Source organism: Hypanus sabinus, chromosome 5, assembly GCF_030144855.1.
Source record: "Hypanus sabinus isolate sHypSab1 chromosome 5, sHypSab1.hap1, whole genome shotgun sequence".
Lineage (NCBI taxonomy): Eukaryota > Metazoa > Chordata > Chondrichthyes > Myliobatiformes > Dasyatidae > Hypanus > Hypanus sabinus.
Window position 1 is genome coordinate 27,188,980 of NC_082710.1, and position 25,963 is coordinate 27,214,942.

Below are 25,963 nucleotides of genomic sequence, written 5' to 3' on the forward strand. Positions count from 1 at the left end.
ATTTGCACGGAGGCCCTCTGCTGATGTATCACAACTCTTCTTTCTACTTCCGTACAAAGGTTTCCATTGCAGAATTAGAATATTTTGGAAACCAGTTTGAATTCACAACATTCCTCAAATAGCCATTGTATAAACTGACTTTTTCAGAAGCTTCTTGCAGTCACAGCACATCACACTTTAAGGAATGGAGTCTAGCTCTAAGTGGCACATGCCACTTTTGATATTAGTATATGCTGAATTATGCACCTAGTGAACATCAAGAGATGTGCTGATTGTATCTAGTTACCATTCAACTGAGAAAACACTTTAATGTTTGATGATATCTGCATCAGAAATATTGGCTGTGCTTTCATCAATCATTGTCATCTCTGTGCCCATTTTCAAATATCTCCATTTAAGGATTAATGAATGCTCCTCACTTCCAAATTACTTCCAGTGGAAAAACCATTCCTAATATAAAGCATGGTAGGTGCTTACGGAGGCTGCTGAAGATAACGGTTATAGAGCTGTCACCTGTAACGCAGCCTATGTGTTATGACAAGCCCTTTGGGCAATGTGATAAATATTTATAACAATATAAAAATGGGCCAAGGCTTTACAATTCACTTTGGCTCAAATGTAAAGTTCAGGTTCTCACGTGATATTAAAGAATATGTTGCACATTATATTGATAAAGTAACACAATATGCATCATGTAAAAGTTCAAAGTATATTTATTATCAAAGTATACACGTCATCATGTTCATGCCAGTTGAGTTTCAATTTCTTGCAAGCAATCACAGTAAATACAACACAACAGAATCAATGATGGACTAGCACTAATATTCAAAATGAAACCAACAACAAACTGTAAAAATACAAAAAGAAGAAAATAAAGAAATTATAAAAATAAATAACTAATGACTATTAAGAACATGAGATGGAGAGTCCTTGAAACTAAGTCCAATTCAATGGTGAGTAAACTTGAGTGAAAAACTTGGTGGTTGATGGGTAATAACGGTTCCTGAGCCTGAGGTGGGTCCTAAAGCTCCTGTACCTTATTCATATGGGAGCAACAAGAAGAGAGCATGGCCTAGAAGGTGGGGGCCCTTGATGATGGATGCTGCTTTCCTGTGACAGCACTCCATGTAAATGTGGTGGGAGAGATTTACCTATGAAAAATGGGCTGTATCCACTACTTTTTGTTATGTTCTTCTGTTCAAGGGCATTAGTGTTTTCATACCAGGCCATGCTACAGTCAAAATTCTCTCCACAACACATATACGGGAGTTTGTCAAGTTTTAGATGTCATGCTGAATTTTCACAAATTTCTAAGAGGTCCTGCCTGTGCTTTCTTTCTAGTGACACTTACATGCTGGACCAAGACCAGATCTTCTGAAATGATAACACTGACAAATTTACAGTTGTTGATACCTCCACCTCTGACTCCCTGATGAGGACTATCTCTGATTTCCTCCTCCTGAAGTCAATAACCATAGGTCCTGCTAACATTCAATGAGAGGTTGTTGTTGTGACACCATTCAGCCAGATTTTCATTCTCCCTCCATAATACTGATTCGTTACCATCCTTGACTCGGCCAATGATAGTGGTGTCATTGGCAAACTTACATATGACATTAGAGCTGTGCTTAGCCTCACAGTCATAAGCTAGGGCAAAGCACACAGCATTGTGCAGTACTTGTGCTGAGGGAGATTGTGGAGGAGATGTATTTGCCAACTTGTACTGACTGGGGTCTGTAAGTCAGAAAATCGAGGATCCAGTTGCACAAGAAGCTTATTGATTAGTTTTGATGAGGGGATGATACTATTGAATGCTGAGCCATAGACAATTTAGTGCACCCTGATGTATGTATCTTCACTTTCCAGATATTCCAGGATTGAGTGACGAACCAATGAAACAGCATCAGCTGTTGACATGTTGCGTCGGTAGACAAATTGCATGGATCTAAGTCACTCATTAGGCAGGAGTTGATATTTTTCATCACTAATCTCTCAAAGCACTTCATCGATGTGGATGAGTGCTACTGGACAATAGTCACTGAGGCAGATCACCATGTTCCTCTTAGGCACCGGCATTATTGAAGCCTGCTTGAAGCAGGTCCCAAGTGAGAGGTTAAAGATCTCAGTGAACACTCCAGCCAGTTGATCAGCACAGGTCTGTAGTACACGTTCAGCTACCCCATCTGGGCCGGATGCTTTTCATGGGTTCCCCTGCCATTAGGGTGCTCTCACGTCAGCCTCAGAGACAGAAATCACAGGGTCATTGGGAACTGTAGGTGTTTGTGATAGTGCCTTTATACTTTGATGGTCAAAGCGAGCATAAGAGGAATACTCATCTGGGCGTGAAGCCTTGGTGCCACCTATGTCGCTTGGTTTCACTTTGTAAGAGGTAATAGCATTCACGCCCTGCCACAGCTGTTAAGCATCCTTCAGTGATTTAAGTTTGGCCTGGAATCGCCACTTTGCACATGAGATGGCTTTCTAAAGATTGTACCTGGACCTCTTGTGTTTAACTTGGTCATCAAATGGGAATGCCACTGATCTGGCCCTCAGCAGAATGTGGATCTCAGGGTTTATCCAGGGCTTCTGGCTAGGGAAAATTCTGATTGATTTTGTGAGGACACACTCATCTGATACAGTTTTTATAAAATCCGTGACAACTGTGGGGTATTTGTTCAGAGTCCTTGAACATGGCCTAGTCTCAGTCTATTGGCTTGAAGCAATCCCATAGCCACTCTTCATCCTCCTGCAACCCCCTGTTTGTTATCCTTATCTCTGGAGCTTTGTTCTTCCCTGCTTGTAAGCAGGTCAGAGGAGGACATCTAAATGATCAGATTTCCCAAAATGCAGCCTGTGAATTCTGAATCGCTGAATGTGCTGGGAGCCCTGGTGCCTCAGGTGATATGTTGAGGACAAATGGGCAGAATTTTCTTCAAACAAGCCTGAATGAAGTCCCTAACAAAGATTTGAAAAGCAGTTTGCTTGCTAATCACAGCATTCAATACATCAAGTGCTTGTTTAACATCTGCTTTTCGAGATGTTAACTGCGGTCAGGATCATAGAGATTCCCTTGGTACATGGAACGGACAGTACGTAATCACTGGAAGTTTCCAGGTCGGGGCAACAGGAATGCAATAAGACCCCCTGCATTCGAATACTACTAAGACCTTATCATGAAAAACAGACCTCCACTTTTTGCCTTCTCCAAATCAGCAGTCCAGTCCATCTGGTGTATTGAGAAGCCCTTCAGTCTTACCGACGTATCTGGCATGTCCAGATTGAGCTATGTCTCCATGAAACACAGAACACAGCAATTCTTTATGTCCTGCCAACAGAACGATCTTGACCTTAGATCCTGAGTCTTGTTCTCCAGTGATTGAGCATTAGCTAACAAGTTACTGCGCAGAGTGAGTTTCATTCCTCGGCATTTCCACCTGGCTTAGAGTCCTCCCCTCCTCCCTCTGCTCCAGCCACTGCGATGAATCCTTGTCCGCTTAAAAGTGCCGTACCTGCATGTTTTAGAGTTAAGTCCGCTGAGTCCCCACTTCCCCAGCTACAATATTGCAAAACAAGATTGAACTGAGCTAGCAATTTTAAGAGTTTATGCCTTGCTTCTAGCATTAGGTAATAACAGCACTGCTTCATATTTCATTGTTAAAAATATGTTTCATTATTTTTGCATTTCATTTGACACAAGACATTCTGTTGTGATTGCTTTGAATACCCCCTGCTTAAGAGTTGTAGACATATCTACTACTGCTGTTTTATCTGTTCGCTGAGCTGAGCAGTTCAGAATATATCACTTATGTACTTTCATTCATAATATTTGAATTTATTCAACAGCCTCTATGGGGGATTTCTGAACTATGTAATTTAATGTTGCATTATCACAAAAAAGGCGATTTCAACACGATGGCACAGCATTATGAATACTTCTGTTTGCACGAGGTGCATCCATTTACAGAAACATATAACATATACAATTAAATACATTAGAAAAAAATTGAAATGATATTACTCTGCTTTTGTAGATAAAAGACTGCAGGGTGTAGTAATAGACCATCTGTCAATACATCGTGCAACAAAGCAGAGTGATGATGCACTATGGGTGGTAAAAAATATAATATGAAGCTTATGCCATTGAATAAATGTTTAGAACTGTTCCCCAAGTTGAGGCATTTATTCATTCATTGATTTGGTACTCTAATTAGAAAGTGCTTGATTATTACTCCTGATAAATATAGCAGAATTAATTCATCATCCACTCAGAACCTCATTTTCTCATGGTCCCTAGCTCTAAACCACAAAGGATATTAGCTCTGAAATCATCTGTCTCTTACCTTTGTCCTGAATGGAATACAGGCAGGAATGCACTATGAAGTCAGCACAGTAACCACCACCGATCACTACTGTTGCTTTGTTGCACTTCATGATGCACGGCTACCAGCCCAATGATTGCAATTAAATAAGATATATGATTATGGTTTCATTCCTGGTACAATTGGCCATTCTTCAATCTGCAGTCTGAGAATTTGATCAGATACGTTATCAGCCACAACCAAATCAAAACAAGAATATCACTTTATCTTCTTCAGATGTTCTTTTTACCTCTGTATCTCTTCCTCATTATTGCTCTGTCTCTATTTCTCCCGCACTCTGTGACAAGCTTTTGGATGATTCCACATCATTAATAAGTATATTGTATAATCACATGCTATTCCAGATTGTTATTGGACATCAATAACAATTCAATAATTCACTTTACCTGGAATGCTGTAAATAAGATTGCAATTTCAAAAACACCAAACCTTATTTAACATCAATAAAACCACTATAACACCCTAGGGAAGGTTTTACTGCTAATGTAATGGTCTTTCTGTAGAAGCAGTGTTTGGGTTATAGCTAGAGATAACGGGTGTTTTGATGTGAGCCCTCCATGGAGGTGAGTGTCTTCTCGTGCTGTTTGCCTGGCACCGAGGTGATCTGGGTCTTTTGTTCGGTGGAAGATGGGGAGAGAAGATGCCAGAAAGGAGAGGTCGTGGACACCAGAAAGGACTGGACTTGGAGTGGGGCCAGGAGTTGACGAAGCCCGGGGAAATCGGTGAAAGGGAAACTGTGAGTTCCAACTTGCACACAGTAGACTGTTACATTAAAAAGGGCCCTTTTTGTTTTTACTTTACTAACCCTTTAGTCAAATTAAGAATTATAAAGCTAAATTGTTTAATTGCCTATGGCGTACTGTCTGTTATTTCGTGGTACTGATTTGTAACAGGGTGACACATCACGCAGCCTCCACACCAACAGGAGGTTTGGCACCTCAATCTCACGCGTTTGTCTTTCCTAGACTTACACAGCCGGCAGAACCAGAGAGTTACACTACCTATCATACTAAAAGTTATGGAGAGACATCAGCAATGGCAGCCTGCGTGAGACGTCAAGGCTTGTAGAACTGTAGAGAGAGGAAGCCTCAAGGTCCCGCATTCTGCCAAGATGTGTTCTACTTCTTCTGCTCCATTAGTCAGTTTTCTGCTTACACCACCAATTTTGCACCAAATCAAAATTATCATCAAGAATTCAAGATTGTTTAATGTCATTTCCAATACACAAGTGTAAAGGAAAACAAAATAACTGTAACTCTGGATCCGATGCAGCACAAAACAAATCACAAGGATAAAGCACACAGTAATAAATTTCAAAAATTAATAACCATCGATACATAAGATGATTGACAGGAAACAATAAAGTAATGGTGGTGTTAGTGGGTGGAGGTGTTGATCAGCCTTACTGCTTGGGGAAAGTAACTGTTTTTGAGCCTGGTAGTCTTGGTGTGGATGCTACATACTCCCTGATGGGAGTGAGACAGATAGTCCATGAGAAGGGTGGATGCGAACCTTCGTGGTGTTACTAGCCTATTTCTGACACTTTTCTACATATAGGTCCTTGATGGCGGGCAGGCTGGTGCCAGTGATTTGCTGGGCGGTTTTTACTACTGGAAATAGAGCCTTCCTGTCTGCCGCAATTGCACTTCCAGTACCAAGCAATGATGCAGCTTCTACCATTCTCAAACATTTCATGAGTTGGTTCAACCAACCTATTTTCTCCACCATCATCCGTCATCCAGTCCTGTCCAATCATAGTGCCATTTATTCTTGCCTTAACACAGCCAATACTTTTCCAAAGAACATTGACTCTTGGTGGTTGTGACTAAACTTGCTTCTTTTTGATTTTTAGATGACATTAATCACAAGCTTGTGATCAGTTTATGTACTGAAAATCCTAAAGCCTTCAATTCTTCTATTTCTCTTAGCCTCACAACTACTTCTATATTGGCAGATTGCATTTTGATAGAAGTTGCTAATGAACCTAAATGAACTATGAAAACTAAAAACCAAATTATTTTCCCATGCCAAAACTCTGTTCTCTGATCTCTACTATGATCTTTAGTTCAAAATTTATTATCAAAATACAAATACTGTATGTGTCCATATACCACCCTGAAAATTAACTTCTTGCAGACACCCACAAGAATTTATTTATTTATCGAGATACAGTGTGGAACAGGCCCTTCAAGCTGTGCCGCGCAGCTATCCCCTTCTAACCCTAGCCTAATCACGGGACAGATTACAACGACCAATTAACCTAGCAACCGATACATCTTTAGACTGTGGGAGGAAACTGGAGCACTCGGAGGACACCCTCGCGGTCACAGGGGGAGCGTACAAATTCCTTATGGCAGTGGTAGGAATTGAACTCAGGTCACACGTACTTCAGAGCATTATGCTAACAACTTGGCTATCATGCCCAGTATAAAGAAATACCAAAGAATCCATGGAAAACTGTACAAAGGTGGACAAGTGTCCAGTATGCAAAAAAGGACAAATTATGCAACTAATAAATAAAAGAGCAAATAAATAATACTGAGAACATGAGTTGTAAATGGTCACTTGCAATTCCTTCGGTTTTTAAAAACTGTGCCCATTACAGTATAGGTAATTTCATCAGGTTTTATTAATTATTTTGATGTTTTTATTAATGACAGCTATTTTATTGTTATGTCCTTTAACTGCAATTTGTTTGCTGACCTTTCAGATTATTTCCTTTATTCTGAACTTTCTGAATAGTCCAACAACTCCACCCCCTACTCTTATAGTTCAAACCTTGATTCACAGAGCTATTATCCCTTTAAGGTTGTACATGATTCCTATTCCAGTTCAGGTATTGCATTACTATGTAAAAGTGTTAGGCACATATATATAGCTAGTGCCTAAGGTATTGCACAGTACTGTATTTGTCAATGTGGAATTGACAGCAAGTTTGTAAATCTGGCAGGAGCAAAGGATGTTGGAAGTGGTGAGGGTGGCGCACCAAAGGAAGGGGGTGGGACAGGTGGCAGAGAAGAAGTACCAAAGGGAGGGGATATGGCACTGGTGTGAATATACCTAACCCTTAAACACCAAGCAAAGTCATTTGATTCCAAACAATTGGCTTATTAACCATTACAAAATGTCTCTCTGGTGCTTCCTGCTCCCTCCACTCTCCCTTTTCCTTTTCCAACTATGATTACCCTCTCCCTGTCACCTTCCCACTCTCAGTCCACAATAGAGACCCATATCAGAATCAGGTTTATCATCACTCACATGTCATGATTTTTTTTTGCATCTGCAATATAGTGCAATACTGTGCAAACGTCTTAGGCACCCTGGCTATATGTGTCTAAGACTTTTTTGTACGGTACTGTACATCATGAAATAAAATTTAATACTGCTGTGCAAGATCTTCCATCAGTAATAGCATAATTTAAATTCCATCAGACTCTACTCAGCTATACTTTAGAAATGCTTTTTCTTTCTGACATATTGAAATGCTGAAGTCATGCAATTGATAAATCAAGACAATTTGTGAAGTTCTGATATTGTGACACATTGCAAGTTCCATTTCAATCCTCCCTAGCTACATTTTAAAAATGTATGAAGAATCCTTTCTGCAATGTTTGAAGAGTCATCATAAATAAAACATTAATAAAATGGGAGGAAGATGCCAATTGAAGAAGAAAGAGCAGCAAAAGGAACCAAGGGTAAAAACTTGCTCTCAATTGTTTGGGCTAGATATTAAACTAAGGTGGCAGCTGCACACTGTACACAGCTTCCAAAATTACACTTCGGTAATTAAATAGAACAAATTTCAGAAGTTAAGATCAACATCCAACTGTTAGTACTTTGTGCGTTTGGAGGATGTAACCAAGGACAATATTCTAATCCTTAATATCGCCATAAATCTACTTCCCATCAATTCCTGCTGAACTTGATCCAAATGGCAGAGTCTTCCCTAAAGTACAGTGCTTAGCTATTTAACTCTGTATTCAACGGAAGGGGTAACAAAATGAAATGATGTGAACTTTCTCCAAAGTCTGAGAAAATAAATGCACATTAAACACGAATGCAAGCAGTATGTAATCTCACTAAGAACTGCAGATTTTGAAAATTTGAAATAAAACAAGAAAATAATGGAAATGTTCAGCAGATCAGGTAACATGCAGAAAGAGAAGCGGAGTTTACAGTTCAGGATAAAGAGCCTTCATTAACTGAGGCATTAGTTTGAGTCAGTAAAAAACACCTGTTTGAGGACCCAAGCGTCCCAAATACTTGCTAAGGTGTGGATTGCAAAAGTCATTCAGTTCCCTCTGAAGAGAAAAGGGAGAAAAACAAACAGGGAATTTAGTTCAGTGAAGGGTTTCAGGCTTTTAGATGAACTTTAGAATATGTGAGAACACATAGAATTGATGCAAGCATCCTGTTTAAATATAATGGAGCAGTATTATTCTCTGTTCAAATTATGCTATTGCATGATTAGATTTGTATAACAAGATCTAATCCAATGTAAGTGTTTAGGATAATAAAAAAGTGCTTAGGATCTTTGGATATATCTCAATTCAATGGTTTATTAATTTGTCACACATGAGCAGTTTATGTCACTCACTTATTTTTCTTAAACACGCTATTTCATATTGCACCAGTGCATATATTTGTTGGGTTGCATGCTCCTATGTGATGAATTTGTACTAAAATTTTGATAAATATTTGTTTATTGTTCAGCATGAATGGGACTTGTAGCTTAATGCTCTTTTCCCAAGTCTAGAGAAAGCAAGGCTACTGTCCAATAATAAGCTAAATAAAAGTATGAAATTATAACAGCAGCTCACTGTAGCAGGAATCAAATTTTGGAAAGGTACAAAAGTAAGTATTGTTATTCAGTACTTACTTGTTTTGGCAAACGAAAGAGGGCATTTCCATAAAACATAGTTTTGGCCTGGCTCCATGTTCCGTCAATGATAATGATATTGTATGGAGACAGCGATGGATCGAGTTCAAGTTCTTCCAGGTTATTTGCCTCGGGTCCAGGATACAAGACTAATGTACTAATACTCTGGCACACAGCTGCAAGTTCAGGATGCCTTTAAAATAAAATAAACTTTTCAGTCAATTGTTACATTTCCCTGAACTTTCTAAGTTACAGTTACTAACGTTTCTAACATTTGTGACATGGATTTCATTAAGTTACCTCCAAATCTGGGGCAATTTACAGTTGCTACTTAACTAACCACTGGTATGTAGGAGGAAACTGTGGTATCTGGAAGAACCACACATTGGAACACAGAGAACAGGTAATCTCCATGCAGATAACACTGGAGATGAGGTTTAAACCTGCTTACTAAAGCAGTAAGGAATTTCTTTTCCACCTGCGGCACTATGTCACTTAGGTAGGCAGTTGATCAGATCCCTACTTTAACAGAAGGATACTCTTAACTGAGTCTTCTGGCCACTCTACAGATTGCACTATCTGAACGGGAAGCTACTGGAACACTAAGTAATAATAGGGCACCTAATGAAGTAGCATTTTTTACCTTTATTTCATCAGCAGTCTTTTTTATTTTTCTTTTCACGTTCATCTCTCCCTTGGCATTCCTGCAGTTCTCTGCTCAGCAGGTGTCTAAGCCATTCTGTGAATGCAGTTTGCCACGTAATTGGGGAGATTAGGGTGGGTCCCTTCAAATAGTCGTATGAAGCCTCCAATAGAAGCATCTGTGACCACAACCAAAAAAACATTCTGATCTAAAGGGCGGTGTCTGGGAACTTGGACTGCTTGTCAGTCGTAGAAGACCAATCTCTACATACTTCTATAAGGAAGACAGAAACTTCTAAACAGAAACAGGATGCCCATTTTTGAAAAAGGAAAAGCTTCATTATTGTCAAAGCATGAATATTTTATAAATACAAGCTGGACAAAACAGATGTGTTTTGCCTTTAGTGGTATTTATCTTCGTTTCTAGCTTAGCATCTGATACTAGACGTTTATTGACAAGAATATCCCTCTGTAGTGTCCTAATTGGTTTAAATCATGAAAAGAAATGCAGGAACAATAAATAATAAATATCAAAGTTGTTGCACTATAGATTATCAACTGCAAGGAATTCAACTTTTGTACCAGTTCACAGACAACATTAATGAATGTATTATTCATATTAAAGGTAATTAGAAGATAGGGGAGTTACAATGAAGAGATAAACCTACTAAATTCTAATCCTTTTATTATCCTGCAAAGTAGATTGCATCACAGTTTTTCACAGAAATAAAAATATAAATTGCTCCGAAAGAAAGGAAGCAGATCAGAGGTGAAAAGTCAAATGTTTATCAACAACAATTTGGATTTTTATAGCTGTCCTCCAATTGTTGTTATACCAAGGTAGACTGTGAAAGGAAAGTAGGGATAGAATTACTGGTATCCAGCCTCAGAAAGAGAGCTTCTTGTGATTTCACTGTCAGCAGTGGGAACAAGACCTGCTGTAAGTGAGATTGGGAGCGTTGAATAATATTTGAGTATGATAAGCAACTATCAGTTCACAGAGCAAAGAGAAGAGTGGGGCTAAAGATGAGATGATATTTAGGGAGCATGAAAGTTGCAATGTTGAGCTTTTTAAAAAAAGAGCTGATGATGTGCATATGGAAGGAAGAACTGACAGGTGAGGCTTTAATAACACACACAAGCAATGAAGGGCCAGGAATCAACAGTGAGAGGGAAGGAACTGAAGGTCATGGATTCCAATCAGTGATGGGCAAAAAAAGCTGAAGGATAAAAATGTATTCGGCCTAAAATAACAACTGGGAAGGCTAAAACTTGGGCAGAGAGGAAGGATCGGCAGCAGAGTGATTTGAATGTCTAGACAATGGAATAAGGACACTGAAAAGTAAAAGCAGAATATCACCATTATGTGCCATGTCATATGACATGGGCAGTCATGACCTTACACCTGTCATTAATCTGAGAAGTTTTTGCAACACTCCCTCATCTGTTACGTTGTCCTTCCACAATATCTTCACCATTCTTCTCGAAAACCACATTTCTGCAGCTTCGAGTCTTCCCTCATTTTGCTTTGATATTGTCCTACATTCGCTTCCATATGTTAGTGTGAAATGAACGTAAACATCAGTTTCCAGTTCTGCAGAACTCTTTTATTTGATATGTGTCAAAGAAAAAGAGTCAGAAATAGAAGAAATGTAATAGAACTGGAAACTTAATTTTCCTTTCAGACAAGGAGATAGTGTTAATCTAGTCAGTGGCAAAAAGGAAATAGTGATGCAGTAAAGCCAATTTAATTTACAAGTTACATGTGGATTCTCACTATTTCTTTCACATATAGTTTATGATTGAATTATATTGGGTTATTGACTTTTTTTTACCTTACAATAGTGAATATATTTAAAATGTAATAAATAAAGTTAAAGCACTCGGGAACATCCTGAGATCAGGAAAGACACCATGAAAATGTTAAGTCTTGTTTTCTATTTCCAGCATCCTTGCTTTCATGATAGATTTCTAGCTCTTGCAGCTCAAAATCAAAAGCAAAATTAAAACAGGGATTCAAAGGCAACAAATCATTTCCCAGAACTGCTCCTGAAAGATGCCAATTATTTTACCAAGAAACAATTTACACCCTTTGAAAGTTGACTGGATTTAGTAGCTAGCAAAATATTTCAATACATTTTGCAAGGTTATAATTAATTGTATGACTATACAGACAGCATTAATCAATCTCTGTAATAAGCCTTGTCAATGTCAAACTGTCTGAAGCCAGAGCAATCACGTCATGGTTCAGTACAATTCAGCTTCATGCCAAGGTTTGGGAAATTGGACAGTGCAGGAAAAAGTGCAGTGCAGTCATAGTTTTTAATTAACCTGTCCCAGTTTAATCTAGTGCAAATCATACCTTAAAGTCATGCTCCACCACATCACTAGACAGCTATGAAGTCTTCCGACCAGCTTTGGTTTTGGTATGGATTACGGTTGTCACATGTACCGAGATACAGCGAAATACTGTCTTGCATACTGTTTATGCAGATCAAATTCTTAGGCATTGCACTGAGCTAGAATAAGGGGAAATTATAACAATGCAGAACAAAGTGCAAAAGCTACCACAAGATCTTATAAAGTGCAGGATTATATTGAGGTAGATTGTGAGGTGACAAGTCCATCTTATTGTACGAGAGGTCCATTCAAGAGTCTGATAACAGTGGGATGGAGGCTATCCTTGAGTCTGGTGGCATATGCTTTCAGGCTTTTGTATCTTCTACCCAATGGGAGAGAGGAGAAGAGAGAATGTTTACGGTGGTGGATATCTTTGATGAAGCTAGCTGCTTTACTAAGGTAGTGAGAGTACAGACAGAGTCCGTGATGAGCTGAACTGTGTCTACAATACTCTGCAGTGTCCTGCAGAGCAGGTGCCATACCAAGACATTATGCATCCAGACAGAATGCTTCCTCTGTTGATTAAAATGGGTAAGAGTTGACGGGGATATGCCAAATCTCTTTAGCCTTCTGAGGAACTAGAGGGTTTGCTGAACGTTCTTGGCTGTGACACCAATGTGGCTGGATTAGGACAGGCTATTGGTGATGCTCACACCTAGGAACTTGAAGCTATCAACCTCAACACCTTAATGTCATCAGGAGTATGTGCACCACAACCTTTTCTGAAGTCAATCATCAACTCTTTTGTTGACATTCAGAGAAAGGTTGTTGGCATGACACCATGTCCTTAATCTCTCCACCTCCTTCCTACACTCAGACTCATTGTTATTTGAAATGTGGCCCAATACACTGGCATCATCTGAAAGCTTGTAGACGGGGTTAGAGCAGAATCTGACCATACAATCGTGAATATTAAAGAGCAGAAGGCTGAGGACACTTGTGGGACACAAGTGTTTAGAATAAGCATGGAGGTGCCATTGCCCACCCTTATCGATGCAGTTTGTTGGTCAGAGAAAGTCAAGCTATTACTTATAATGAAGGGAGCAAGGTGAGCTTTCACTCCAAGATATCTTAAGTTCTGCAGCACTGCTCAAAAATGAGTTAGCTTCCAACTGGACTTCAGTCAACTGATGCTGCTTCAGAGTTTGCAAGGCTTACAGTGGAGCTGGGCAACACATGGGGAAAAACAGGAGCTGGACTCTTCAACGCTACTCCACATATCACAGAAGCCTTCAGGCAGGCATGATAGCACACCAAAAACTTTGTTGTGCAAGTCCATCTGTCTTTTTTATTAGAGAATGTCCTTTCAAAGATGTTCTGTGCAAGTAGATAATCATGACCTGGCCTGCCTTTATTTTCATTTTATTTAGAGATACAGTGCAGAACAGGCCCTTCCAGTCCTTTGCGTTGCACAGACCAGCAATCCCAATTCAATCCTAGCCTTATCACGGGACAATTTACATTGACCAATTAACCCTACTAACTGGTACATCTTTGGACTGTGGGAGGAAACCAGAGCACCTGGAGAAACTCCACACCATTCAAGCAGAGGACATACAAACTCCTTTCAGATGATGTCAGAATTGAACTCTGAAGCCCTGAGCTGTAAGGAAGTCTGGCGAACTGTGACACTACTGTGGCTTCCCTTCAGGCTGATCATGCCTGATGTCTCACAATGTGCAGATCTTGCATCTCAAATACTCCAAGCAGCATATACAAGGTGAGAGTGTTGGATGTAGGTTCTAGAGAACCAGACATTGAATTCTGCAGCACAAAATTACCAGTTCGTAATGTGCTATTACAGTTGTGTTTACGTGACCAGTCCAGTTAATTTCTAGTCAGTAATGACAGCCCCTCCCCCTTCATGGTGCAGGAATCAGTGATAATAATGCCAATAAATGTCAAGAAGAATTAATTCTCTGTGGGAGTGGCCATTATCCAACACTTACATGACACAAATGTTAGTTGCCACTTATCAAGCTAAGCTTGACTGTCCTGCTCAATGAGTTTTGCACATTTACTCAGGTTACTTAGTGGAACTGAAGACTAATTAAACAGGTCCTTCCTACCTTGATCACCATTTTCCTCTTTAACTGCAGATGCAGGTAAAGGGGGTACCTGTGAAATGTATTGATTTAAAGCAGCGGTTCCCAACCTGGGGTCCACAGATCCTTCAGTCCGTGGCATAAAAATGGATGGGAACCCCTGATTTCAAGAAACAATGACAATTAAGTGGGCAGCCGTCTCTGGAGCATACTCTTCTAAATCTGGCCCTGCCTTCTAATAAGTCTTTGTTTCAGAAATCAGTGACAGTCTCACCAATGTTGTGGGTGATTCTGTGACTCCCACAACACTGTGAAAACAATCTACTCTCTTTGTGAAACCTTTATTGAGGGAACAGGGCCAGAGATTTGTGGAAGTTGAAGTGGGGCTGATTCTAGCCTCTTCTGTAGACCTCATGGGTCCACCTTGGCTTCCCAAAGTCAGCAAGCAAAAGTGACTACCTCAGGAGAGAAGAAAGCATAAACAATCCCTTCATGAAATGTGTTACCATAAAGATTTTCTCAATATTGTGCAAACTATCTGAACATTTCATGCAAAACACCACAGTTCTGGGAAGGCTGATTCCAACACACAAGCATACCAATTTGCCGTCATCAGAAGAAATAATTGACAGAATATTACCACAAAAACACTATGCAAACATTCTAAATCTTAAGACAATGGCTGGCAAAGAAATACAGTAGCTAGGATGAGTGAACCTCGTAGTCTATTACCACTAATTTGCCCACAGGTAGTTAGATGGTCATCAAGTCCCCAAATGGCAGCTGGTATCCCGATCTAGCAGTTCATTTTAGAGTAATATAATACAAACAGAAAACGCCAGAACACTCAGCAGGTCATACAACATTAGAGGAGAGTGATATCACAAGCCTGATTGAAGATTTCATAAGGCTCTCATTGGAAAGCCTTTGTCTCCAAATCCGTTCCTCCTCAATCATAACTGTACTTGCTGAACATTTATTATTCTCCTCCGGGAGCTCGCCTCCACCTCATCTTCCTGCTTATTCTGCCAATATGGCCTGATCATTAACTATCACCTCTTGTTTTGCTGAAGCTTGCGATGCACAAAGCACTGACAATTCCACTGTTGTATCTCCATTGTATGTCACCATCCATTTCATACAGCATTCTCCCACACCACTGTTTGGTCAATCCTATTGGGATTTAGGGACAGGGACACAGGGGAATTCAAGGACAGGTGAGAGTCTAAACCTCTGCTCCCCTTTCAAAGGCTGGTAACATGGACATGTTCGGATGTCAGTCCAGCAGACCAGCAAGAATGACGATAATTCATCGGCACGTTCCAGGATCATAGTCCTGTGTGGGCAGGAGATAAAAGCAACAGAGAGACCAGAGCTTGAAGCTTAGTGTTTGGGTCCTGTTATTGGAAATTCCCACATTCGAGGCTTAAAGTTTGGGGTCCCCATTCGCCACCTTGGGTTGATACAGAAGATTGAAGCCTGTAGGTTGATCAGAAGTCCAAATTTAAGTCTAAGGCTCGATTGGAAATCCAGAAATAGAGGTGCTATGGCTGAAGCCCCCAAGTCTGGGAATCTCTGGAAGTCCACTGGGGAAGTCAAAAGCCCAAGATCTGCAAATCCGCGAGTCTGCTGGAGGCCTGGGGTTAGAGGACTATGTATCTGTGAGGGTGGCTTGGAAGGTACAGAAACAGCTTGTCTGTTGTTGTTTTGTCACTTGGTACTCGATGCTAATGTGAAAACTAAATCTGAATCTAAATAGTGGTGGTGAAGTGGAAGGAAAGTTTACTTGTTATTGAGGTCAGGATTATCTTTTACGGTTCACACATTGCATATCTGGGATTGGCATAGCTCAGACTTGCAGAGCCAACATCAAATTAGCTTTCAACAAAGATTGATGTTACCAATCGCCTACTCTGCGCACTATGTTAGATGTCACTGTGCTGATTAATTTTCTGAGAAACATCAGTTAAATTAAAAACAGTTTCTCTCAATTCACAAACAAAATTACAAGAAAATTCCCATGAATTGCTCCAATTACACACGTATTATGAGAACCAATTTCATAGTCACTGTTTCTTATAGCAATTGGATACAGGAAGACTGAGGTCACTGTTATTGGCCCCTATCACAAACCTAACTCCCAATTCACCAACACCATACAAGCAATGTGAAGTTGAACAAGAGTAACTTTGATACTGAGCCTTTATCTGTTTGTTTTGGTGTCACATAATCCAGCACTACCTTCACTCCATTTGAAATCCTCCGCCCTGTATGTTATCTCTGAGCATCTATTCTAACATTGTCCTGACCATCCTTCCATCTTCAACTATACTCATGTAGGCACTTACGCAAAACTGTGTTGCTTGTACCTTCGGTGCTAGTCTTATTCACACATTACAAACACACTTGCTGTCACTCCAATGGAACTCATTACTACACTCACAATTTTAATCCTCTGCTTTAGTACCAAGTATAGGATTCTCTTCCTAGAACTCTACACCTCTGGTTTTAGGGCATCTGACCTGATGGCTACCTTTCTTTGTTTAAATAGTAATCTTCACAATTTGCTTTGGGCTGCTGTGCAAATGCGGGCAATTGTTATTGTTGCTAAATGTCAGCTTGGTTTAACTGGTCTGTGAGATGAATGGTTATGAATTTGTTACCTGAACATTAATCTGTTGAAAGAAGGTTGTTTTTTTGGCAATGTCCTACTTCTATTGCTATTTAAGCCAATGTACCTATTGGCTAGATATAAAGCTCACATTTAAAGAAAAGCAAGACATTCTACCAGAGTCTAAAAATTCACCCTCCAATATCATCACCAAAATCAACTTAACAAATTCACCTCATGATTGCTTTATGTAAACTACCTCTATTGTTTATATTACCAGATTTACACAGTGTAAATGCTATTTAATAAATATTTCTTTTTTATACCTTTTCTTATTTAAAGGCAGTTAAAAGTGCCTTTAAGTAAGTACCTTTGCATTCAAAACATACAGATAAATTTTCCAAAAATTAAACCTTTATATTAAATCTTCATTACATTCAGTTTTATGATGTGTCCCAATTCCCCGTGGCAAAGATTACATGTAGCCAAGAGCACAGATTAGTTGCTAACATCATTAGTTCCTTTAAATCCAACACACTTCCAGGCAAATGATCAAAATATTTCCTGAGGTCAGTTTAAAGCTAATTATTGCTGTGGTTTGAAGTTTTACAGGATTGGCAACTGCTACAGTCCTATTCTATCAACAACATCTTCTAGTTATCTTCATGCAACAGAAACAACAGAAAGCAGTTTTTTATATACATGCTTAACTGTAATTTGTTGATTTGTTACACAAATTGCAATGTAGCTGACTTTAAAAAATATTTATGCTGTAAATATACACAGTGGCCACTTCTTTAAGTACAGGAGGTACCCAAAAAAAATGGGCACTGAGTCCATTTCTGTATTTCTGTGGTCACTGCTGCTGTAGCTCATCCACTTCGAGATTCAACGTGCTGTGTGTTCAGAGATGCTCTTCTAAACAGCACCATTGTAACATGCGGTTATTAGAGTTACTGTCACCTTTCTGTCAACTTGAACCATCCTGGTCATTCTCCTTTGATGTCTCTTCTTACCAAGGCCTGCATATCTGAAACAAACACATTACTTTTGATTGCTCAGTCAGCCCATCTAGGGTTGGTTGGGTGATGCTATTATTATTTCTGCTGTTCAAAATTGTTGGCACCTTATGTGCTTAGTTGCAAGTTTCCCAGCTGTCACTATTATGGCTACACAAATTTGGGCTCTGCTCAAACAAGCCTTTGCATCTCTATTACTAATCATTTCTCTTACATTTGCCACAGCTCATTATGCAAGCTACTTTTGAGCCTACCGTTTTTTTTCCTATCCCGTATATTTGTGGCGTCCAACACAGCTGTGCACTTGCAAGCATGGCCTCAATCTTTGCACTACCGGCATTCTCCAGTAACTGTGCTGTCAGTAAGTTTGCACTGCTATTCAATGTGAAGTGCAGTCCTCGGCTATTCAAGATTAAATCAGTCAAATTGCTTAAAGCTATAAAAAAGACAATGGAACTGACATTCGCATACATACTTGCCTATGTTAATAAGTATGGTTTTTTTCAGCCTGCATTCCTGATATAAAATATTTTTTCTTTATCTGTCAGCCTCCATCTGACAACACATTATCCAAATAAATGGACTAGCTGTAAAAATTTAGACAATTACTACCAGCGGCGATGGTTGGAGTGATGTAATATACTTATATGGATATAGTTGATATTTGATCTGATTTCTTCAAGCTGTCTTGACTACTGCTAAAAAAAAATATCCATCTACAAATTACTTTATCATGTTTGTATGGTAATTATGAGTTTCAGTAGTTGCAATCAGTCACCAATTTTCAAAAACATCACAATTTGTTTTGAATTTGTCAATTAAGAGAGGAAGAATAGCCAGGATGCTGGGTTTAAAAAAAACCCACTCATTTCTGGAATCTTGGTGTTTGTTACATGGCCGTTGTTGTTGAGTGCCGTTGAGTCATCATCGACTCATGGTGACCCTATGGATAGTGTAGTTGTTCATAGGATTTTTGTAGCAAGCTACGGAAGCAGATTTCCAGGCCTTTCTTCTGCACATATACTGCTGCTGTCCAGGTTGGGACCTGGCCGGATTAGAATTCAGGACTTATTCACAAGAAAGTGGTGGTGAGCCACTCTGTTGAACACTGTAGTTCCTTGGATATACTCTCTTAATGCTGTGAAGTTGAGGGATGCAGGACTCAAACCCAGCCAGATTGAAGGAATAAAATTTATTTTTGATTCAGCATACTGTGCAAGTTTTAAGGGAAACTGCTAATGATAGGACTCTCCGGCATCCACCGTATTTGTCCTTCTTGATGGTAGAAGTCACAGAATTGTGGAAATGTGGTCAGAATGGCCTGGGGGAGTATCTCTAGTGCACATTTTAGCTGATACACATGGTAGTCACCGTGTGCTAGTTGCAAAGGGAATGAATATTTGGGGTCATTGATGCAGTGTAAATCCAACGGGCTGCATGGACCCGGATGGTGTCAAACTTCATGGGAAATATTGCCACTGCACTGACCCAGGCAAGTTTCATCATGCACCTATCTTGTGCCTTGTAGATGGGGGGTGGTCCTGGGGCATCAGGAGATGAGTTGAACGCAGAAGGATACTTAGCCGCTGACTTGCTCTTGGAAGTATGTTATTCATGTTGCTCGTCCAGTTAAATTTTATGGTAAATATATTGATGCTCAGCAACAGTAATAGTGTTAACTGTCATGGGTAGGTCAGTGGATTCTCCCTTGTTAGAGACAATCTGTTATTTCTGTTGCATGAATGTTATTTATCAGTTACCATCCAATGATGTCTACGCCTTGCTCTATTTGCAGAGAAATTGTGAATGGAATTGAACACCATGCAATTATCATTCAACATCCTCAATTCTGACCTTATTGCAAATCATTAATAAATCAGATTAAGTTGATTAGATCAATGAGACTACCCACAGGAACTCCAACACTGATAGCCGGGGGCTGGAATGATTAACCACGACCATTTTCCATAAGGAAGGTATGGCTGCAATCAGTAGAATGTTTTTGTATTGTATTAACTTCAGTTTTATCAGGGCACCTGGATACCAACATTCAGTCAAATGCTTTTTTTTTGCCCTCTCGTCTTACTTCTAGAATTCAGATTTTGGCCTAAGTTTGGATTCAGGCTATGAAGAGGTATGAACTTGAGTGGTCCCTGCAAAATACAAAATAGTATCAATGAGTAAGGTATTTCAGAGCAATCGCTGCTTGAGATTGCAATCAAAGGTGTCTTCTGTTCCTTTGTTGATGATTGATACTTGTATAGTGATTAGCTAAGTTGGATTCATCCATCTTTTTTTTTGTGAAGGAGTCATAATCAGGTAATTTCCTAGATGGGTCAGTACATGCTATTGATTTTGTAACAGTTCCTCTGGAGGTGCAGTTTGTTCTGGAGCACAGGTTTTCTATGCTGCAAGTGGAATGTTGCCTGCTCCCACTTCCTGGAAGGCAAAGCATAATTGTCAAGGAATGTTTTTCTGACTGGAAATCTGTAATTAGTGGTGTACTGTGGGACCATTGTTTGTCATAGGGTATATATAAGTAGCTAGAATGAGAATGTAGGTGGTCCGATTAGTAAGGTTGTTGAGACAACATTGGTAGAGTAGTAGATACCAGGGAAAGTTGTAAAAGGATATTGAAAGCAGAAATCATTTGGAAAGTTGAGCACAGCAGTGGCAGATGGAATTTAATCCAGACAAGCGTAAGCCAATGCATTTTTGAATATCAAATATTAACAGGATTCATATTGCAAATGGAAAAAATTTGTCAGTGTATTTTTTGCCCCAAGATTCTGGATTAGTAACTATACTATCTAGTCTAGGTCTCTGAATTGCTAGTCTGATAATTTAAACAACTGTATCTCATCATACCCTGAGCTTCTTGTTAGAATATGGCCATAGGATTTTTTAATGTTTGTTTGTACTTTCTGATACTTCTGAAGCATGAACCAAATTGTACAACATCGTTTCTCTCTGAATAGCCCTCTGTTCTTCCTAATGAACTTCAAATGTTGATTTCCTCCCTGTGATCTTGTTAATGCCAAATTTCTCAGTACGGATTTTCTATCAACTGGTTAATGACTTGTAGGAATGCAATCCATTTTTTCCAAATGCCTTAAAGTTGTCAAATTCCTTTGTTCAGCAGTTCCTCATTCACCGAGCTTTGTGCATCATCACTTATCTTTTGACTTAGTCTTTGCAATCTTGGCAAAATATCATTCAATAAATATGTTTTTACAATGACACATCAATTAAAAATAAAAGTAGTCTACCTTCAACACTATATTTTCCATATTTAGCAGTATTAGCTTTTTATTATGCTAACTCCTCCTAAGAAAAGGATCATTTGATAATTTGCAAATCATCCTCTGACCATGATAATACAGTGATTTACTTAGTTTCAGTTATAGCGCTATTTTCAATATCACAATTTCTAAATGCAATAAACAATATTCAGATCTATGCTGAGTATTCAACAGACTTGCAAAAGCTGAGGCATCCTGTTGAAGTCTGTGGGGAAAACGTGGCATCTGGCTGAAGACCAAGATGAGAATCTACAGAGCAGTTGTCCCGACTTCTCTACTGCAGCATGAACCCCATACCACAGGCACAACAAGACGCTTGACCAGTACCACCTGTGATACCTTCGCCATCTCGTGAGAAGACACAGTCCCTACCACAGAAGTGCTACGAGGGGCCAAAAGCTCTGGCACAGAGACGCTGATTGTGAAGACCCAACTTCAATCTGTTGGACATGCATTCTGGGTGGAAGACAATCACTTTCCAAAGATGTATTCTTTTCCAAGCTAGGACATGACACCAGAAAGCAGGGAGACCCTACAAAACACTATAAAGACTGTGTGAAAGCGTCCTTGAAGACATATGCAATATCCCTGTGACTTGTCGGGAGGCCTTGGCCAAAGACCACAATGCCAGGCACCAGCACATTTGAAAAGCAGTGGCTGAAAGACCATGATCAAAAGTGCCAGGACTGCAAGGAGAGATAACCCAACCCTTCAATGGCCACAACGTGCTCGACCTGAGGGCACATCTGCACTTCCCAGTTCAGACTTCACTCTCAACAGAGGTGTCACCGACGTCATCATCGTTGCCGGTAGACTTCCAAGAAGACATTTTTCATATTATGTGTAACTACACAATGGTTTTCAGTTTATTTTGCTGGACATAAAATCACACTTAAATGAGAATCTGAAAAATTCTTCTGTAAGCAATATGATCTAGAGATCTTTATTAGCTTCATTGAGCATGCAAAAGAATAAATAAGCTTGCTCTTAATTAATAATTTTGTAGCAGTATTCATGATTTAGATATTCTTGGAGAAAACAAAACAAAATGGCAGAATCAAAGCTACTCTGAAATGGTCCTACATGTTTAATAGAATGCTCCTGAATGCTGCAACCTATTGAAGCACGGAGTCCGATAGATTGCAGTAATATATCTGCAAGGGAAAAGATGAATTGCATGTACGACATTACATTTTAAGTAATCGTAGAATGGCCAAACTTTTGTAAGGCAAAGTCACAGAGCCTTCATAGAGCTCCAGGGATCCAGGCATAGAAGCTCTGCACCAAGGTCTGTTTGCAAGGTTGGCAGATAGTCTGTACACAAAGAACATAAGGATAGGAGTAGGCCATCAGCCTCCTCAGGCCTACACTGCCATCCAGTATAATTAAAGTTCACCTATGCTGTCCTCAACTCCTCTTCTATGCCAGTTCCACATAACCTTCAATTCCATGATCTTTCAAATGTTTATCTAGCTCCACCTGAGGTAGATCTAATGATCTGGCGTCCACCACCGTCTGAGGTAGAGAATTCCAAAAATTCTCTACCCTCTGAGAAAATGTGTTAACGTGCATCTCAGTTTTAAATGACTGGTCCCTTGTTTGTGACTCTCCCAGGCAGAAACTGTCAGAAAATTAGGCAGAACAGGATAATGGGTAAAATGCAGATTATGTTTATTTGTTACTGTACTTTGACTTTACTTTGCAGAGTAGCCTGGATCATCTAAAAACAACTTACAGGTCATTTAATTAAATAGTATATTAAATATTGCTTCATATTTCATCAGTTAAATTGAATTTCTCCACATTTAAGTCACTTTATTAATTTTAAAATTTACATATAATACTGACATAGGTTATAATTTTCCAGTATTTTGATTTACCAGTTTTTAAAGATACAAGGCAGAACTAATGGTATCAGAAAATTCTCAAACTAGTTTTGCATTTTGATATTTCTGAGTTTTTAATCCACCATGAAACAAAAAGCACCTTCAATAAAGCAAGGGTGCATAAGACACCCAACCAGACCAACAGGCTGAAATCTTCACTCGCAGTTTAGGGCCATCTGCAATGTTGTGTTATGCTAATCATCAGCACTGCTGTCAAAAACAGCTCTCACTTTAGCGCCAGCACTGTTTTGTTAGAATAGGCATTACCACACACAAAAAAATGAACAACCTGGTTAGCAAACGACATTAGGTTTACATCTGGCTTACAGTGAGCCCTGTGAGACCTTCATGGAGAATGTGGCAGAACAAGTGCAGATTTTGCACAATACCAAGTACTTTATGATCCAGGTGTTATAAATTCACCGAACAAAACATCTTCCATCAAATTTTATATTAACAAGTCACCTTTTGTATAGAACACTTTGAGTTGCTGGATAATTGCCGTTTGAAAATCTTCTCCATGATTGACAAAAATTAATCTCCTACCTAGCACTGATTGAACAAAGCAAAGTTTATGTTTCTAATTAAACTGTGTCAAATATCAGTTTATTAAAAAAATTTAGAAATGCTCTCTTAATGAGCAATAAATGTTTCAAATGAAAAAAGACTGGTGCAGGAGGCACCAGTGAAACTGAATCAGCAGCAGGGTTTTTCTGGCATTTGATTATAATCCCAGCTAATAAAGCTGGCACACATGTCTGTGAAAGCTCATTCTGACATGCTAATTGTGAGCAGGCCTGGACTTGAATGCAATACCATGTCAACAGCTGGTGCTCTTCAACCAGAAGAAATGAGTCAAAACAGCAGGGTTACTGTATGTCAGCTACTGGACCAGCAAAAACCACAACAAATGTATGTCCCTGCCACAACACATGCTTCATGTACCAAATGCAGCAGTTCTCCATCTAGCCAATGGCATTTTGTAATGGAAATAAAAATTCTCCAATTTCCCTAACTTCAGTTGAACCATCAATAACTCAAGAATTCCAAAGACAAAATTTATTTCTGTTCTCTTCATTATGGAAGACACCAATCAATACTAAACTTTAGTGTAGCCATAAACACAATAGATTCTTTTAACACTGGGTATGCAGAGTTAAGACACACAAAATGTTGGAGGCAATCAACAAGTCAGGAAGCATCTATGGAAAGGAATAAATAGAGTCCTGCTGAAGGGTCTCAGTCCAAAACATCAACTGCTGAATCCCCTCCATTGATACTGCCTAATCTTTTGAGCTCCTCCAGCATTTTCTGTATGCAAGTTTGGATTTCCAGCATCTGCAGAATCTTGTGTTTATTGCTTTATGAAAGTCCCTTACACGAGGTCTTGCCCTCATTTTCAATCTCTTTAGATTTGAAAGAGAAAGATTAGGGGAAAAAAAAAGCTTTATTTGTCACAAGTACATCAAAACAGATAGGGAAGTGAGTTGTTTGTGCTAATGACAACACCGACTGAGGATTTTCTGGGGCCAGCCTGCCAAGTTTAATCATGCTTCCGGCACCAATATAGTAAACCCACAACTTACTAACCCTAATCTGTTATGCTTTTGGAATGTGGAAGGAAACCAGAGGAACACAGACAAAAGCTGGGGAAATTCAACAGGTCAGGTAGCATCTTGGGAAAGAAATGAACAGGGCCCTGTTGAAGGATCTCAGCTCGGAACATCAGCTGTTTATTCCTCTCCACAGATGCTGCCTGTTGAATTCCTCCAACATTTTGAGTTTGGTAAAGCCAAGTGACAAAGTACAAATTCTGACCAAAAGGCAACAGCCTTTACAACAATGAGCAAAAAAACTGACGTTGCCAGAAATCTGAAATATAAACAGCGAATGCTTTTCAGTACTCAACAGATCAAGCAACATCTACAGAAACTGAAACTAACCTTACATCAACCTGAAATATTAACAGTTTTTCTCCACAGATACTATCTGATCTACTAAGTATTTCTAGAGTTCTCTATTTTTTATAACAAGAAGAAAAAAGATTCAAAGGCTCACGGTATACAACTCAGAAACTGTTCAATTCTTCGGGTGGCCAAGAAATCAAGAAAGAAAAGGAAGACAGCGCGATTATCAACTCCCAAATCCCTCCTCCCACACAAAAAAACATGCAAAACGGATTAGGCACATCAACCCTCAAATCCCTCTTTCTGCACAAAAAGAACTGAACAAGACAGATCAGGCACATCGATCCCCAAGTCCCTCCTCCCACACAAAGAAAGCTAAACGAAACAGATCGGGCACATCAACCCCCAAAACCGCCTCCCCACACAAAAAGCAAGAAAACCAGGTGAAAAAACACATAATATAAAAACTATAAGACTGAAAAATAGTCTATAGTTCGAAGTCCAAACCCAAAACGCAGAAAAAAACTTCCCACAATGGCAGGCTCTCCCCTCTCCAGTACAGAGCAGCCAATCAAAAGGCAAGCAGCTGGTGCACATGCTCTCCACTTGCTTCGATGCTGCAGTCTCCCTCATCGCTTTAATCGGCAAAATGGAGCCAAACATCGGCTTGTGCCCCATCCTGCAGCCTGTCCCCTAGGAGGTTCGCACACACTGCCTCTGCCTCTTGGGATCTGATATCACTCTGAGATTGCAGAGTGCTGGGACACCCAAACGATCTCCAAACTTCTGCACTTGCCTTGAAGTTTCAATCACCCTCGTCACTTTAATTGCCTGACAATGGAAGCTTTAATCAGCAAAATGGGATCAAACATCACCTTGCACGCCACTCAGCA

At 39.6% G+C, this 25,963-nt stretch overlaps 1 protein-coding gene across 4 annotated transcripts in view; it reads right to left on the reverse strand.

Moving 5' to 3' along the window:
• dtwd2 (DTW domain containing 2) overlaps positions 1 to 25,963 on the reverse strand; it is a 160,229-nt gene that overhangs the window by 59,702 nt on the left and 74,564 nt on the right. For all 4 annotated transcript variants that reach the window (XM_059969626.1, XM_059969628.1, XM_059969629.1 and 1 more), the window contains exon 4: positions 9,259 to 9,451. In XM_059969626.1, coding sequence (XP_059825609.1) covers positions 9,259 to 9,451 — 193 coding nt within the window. The remainder of the gene's footprint in view (positions 1 to 9,258; positions 9,452 to 25,963) is intronic.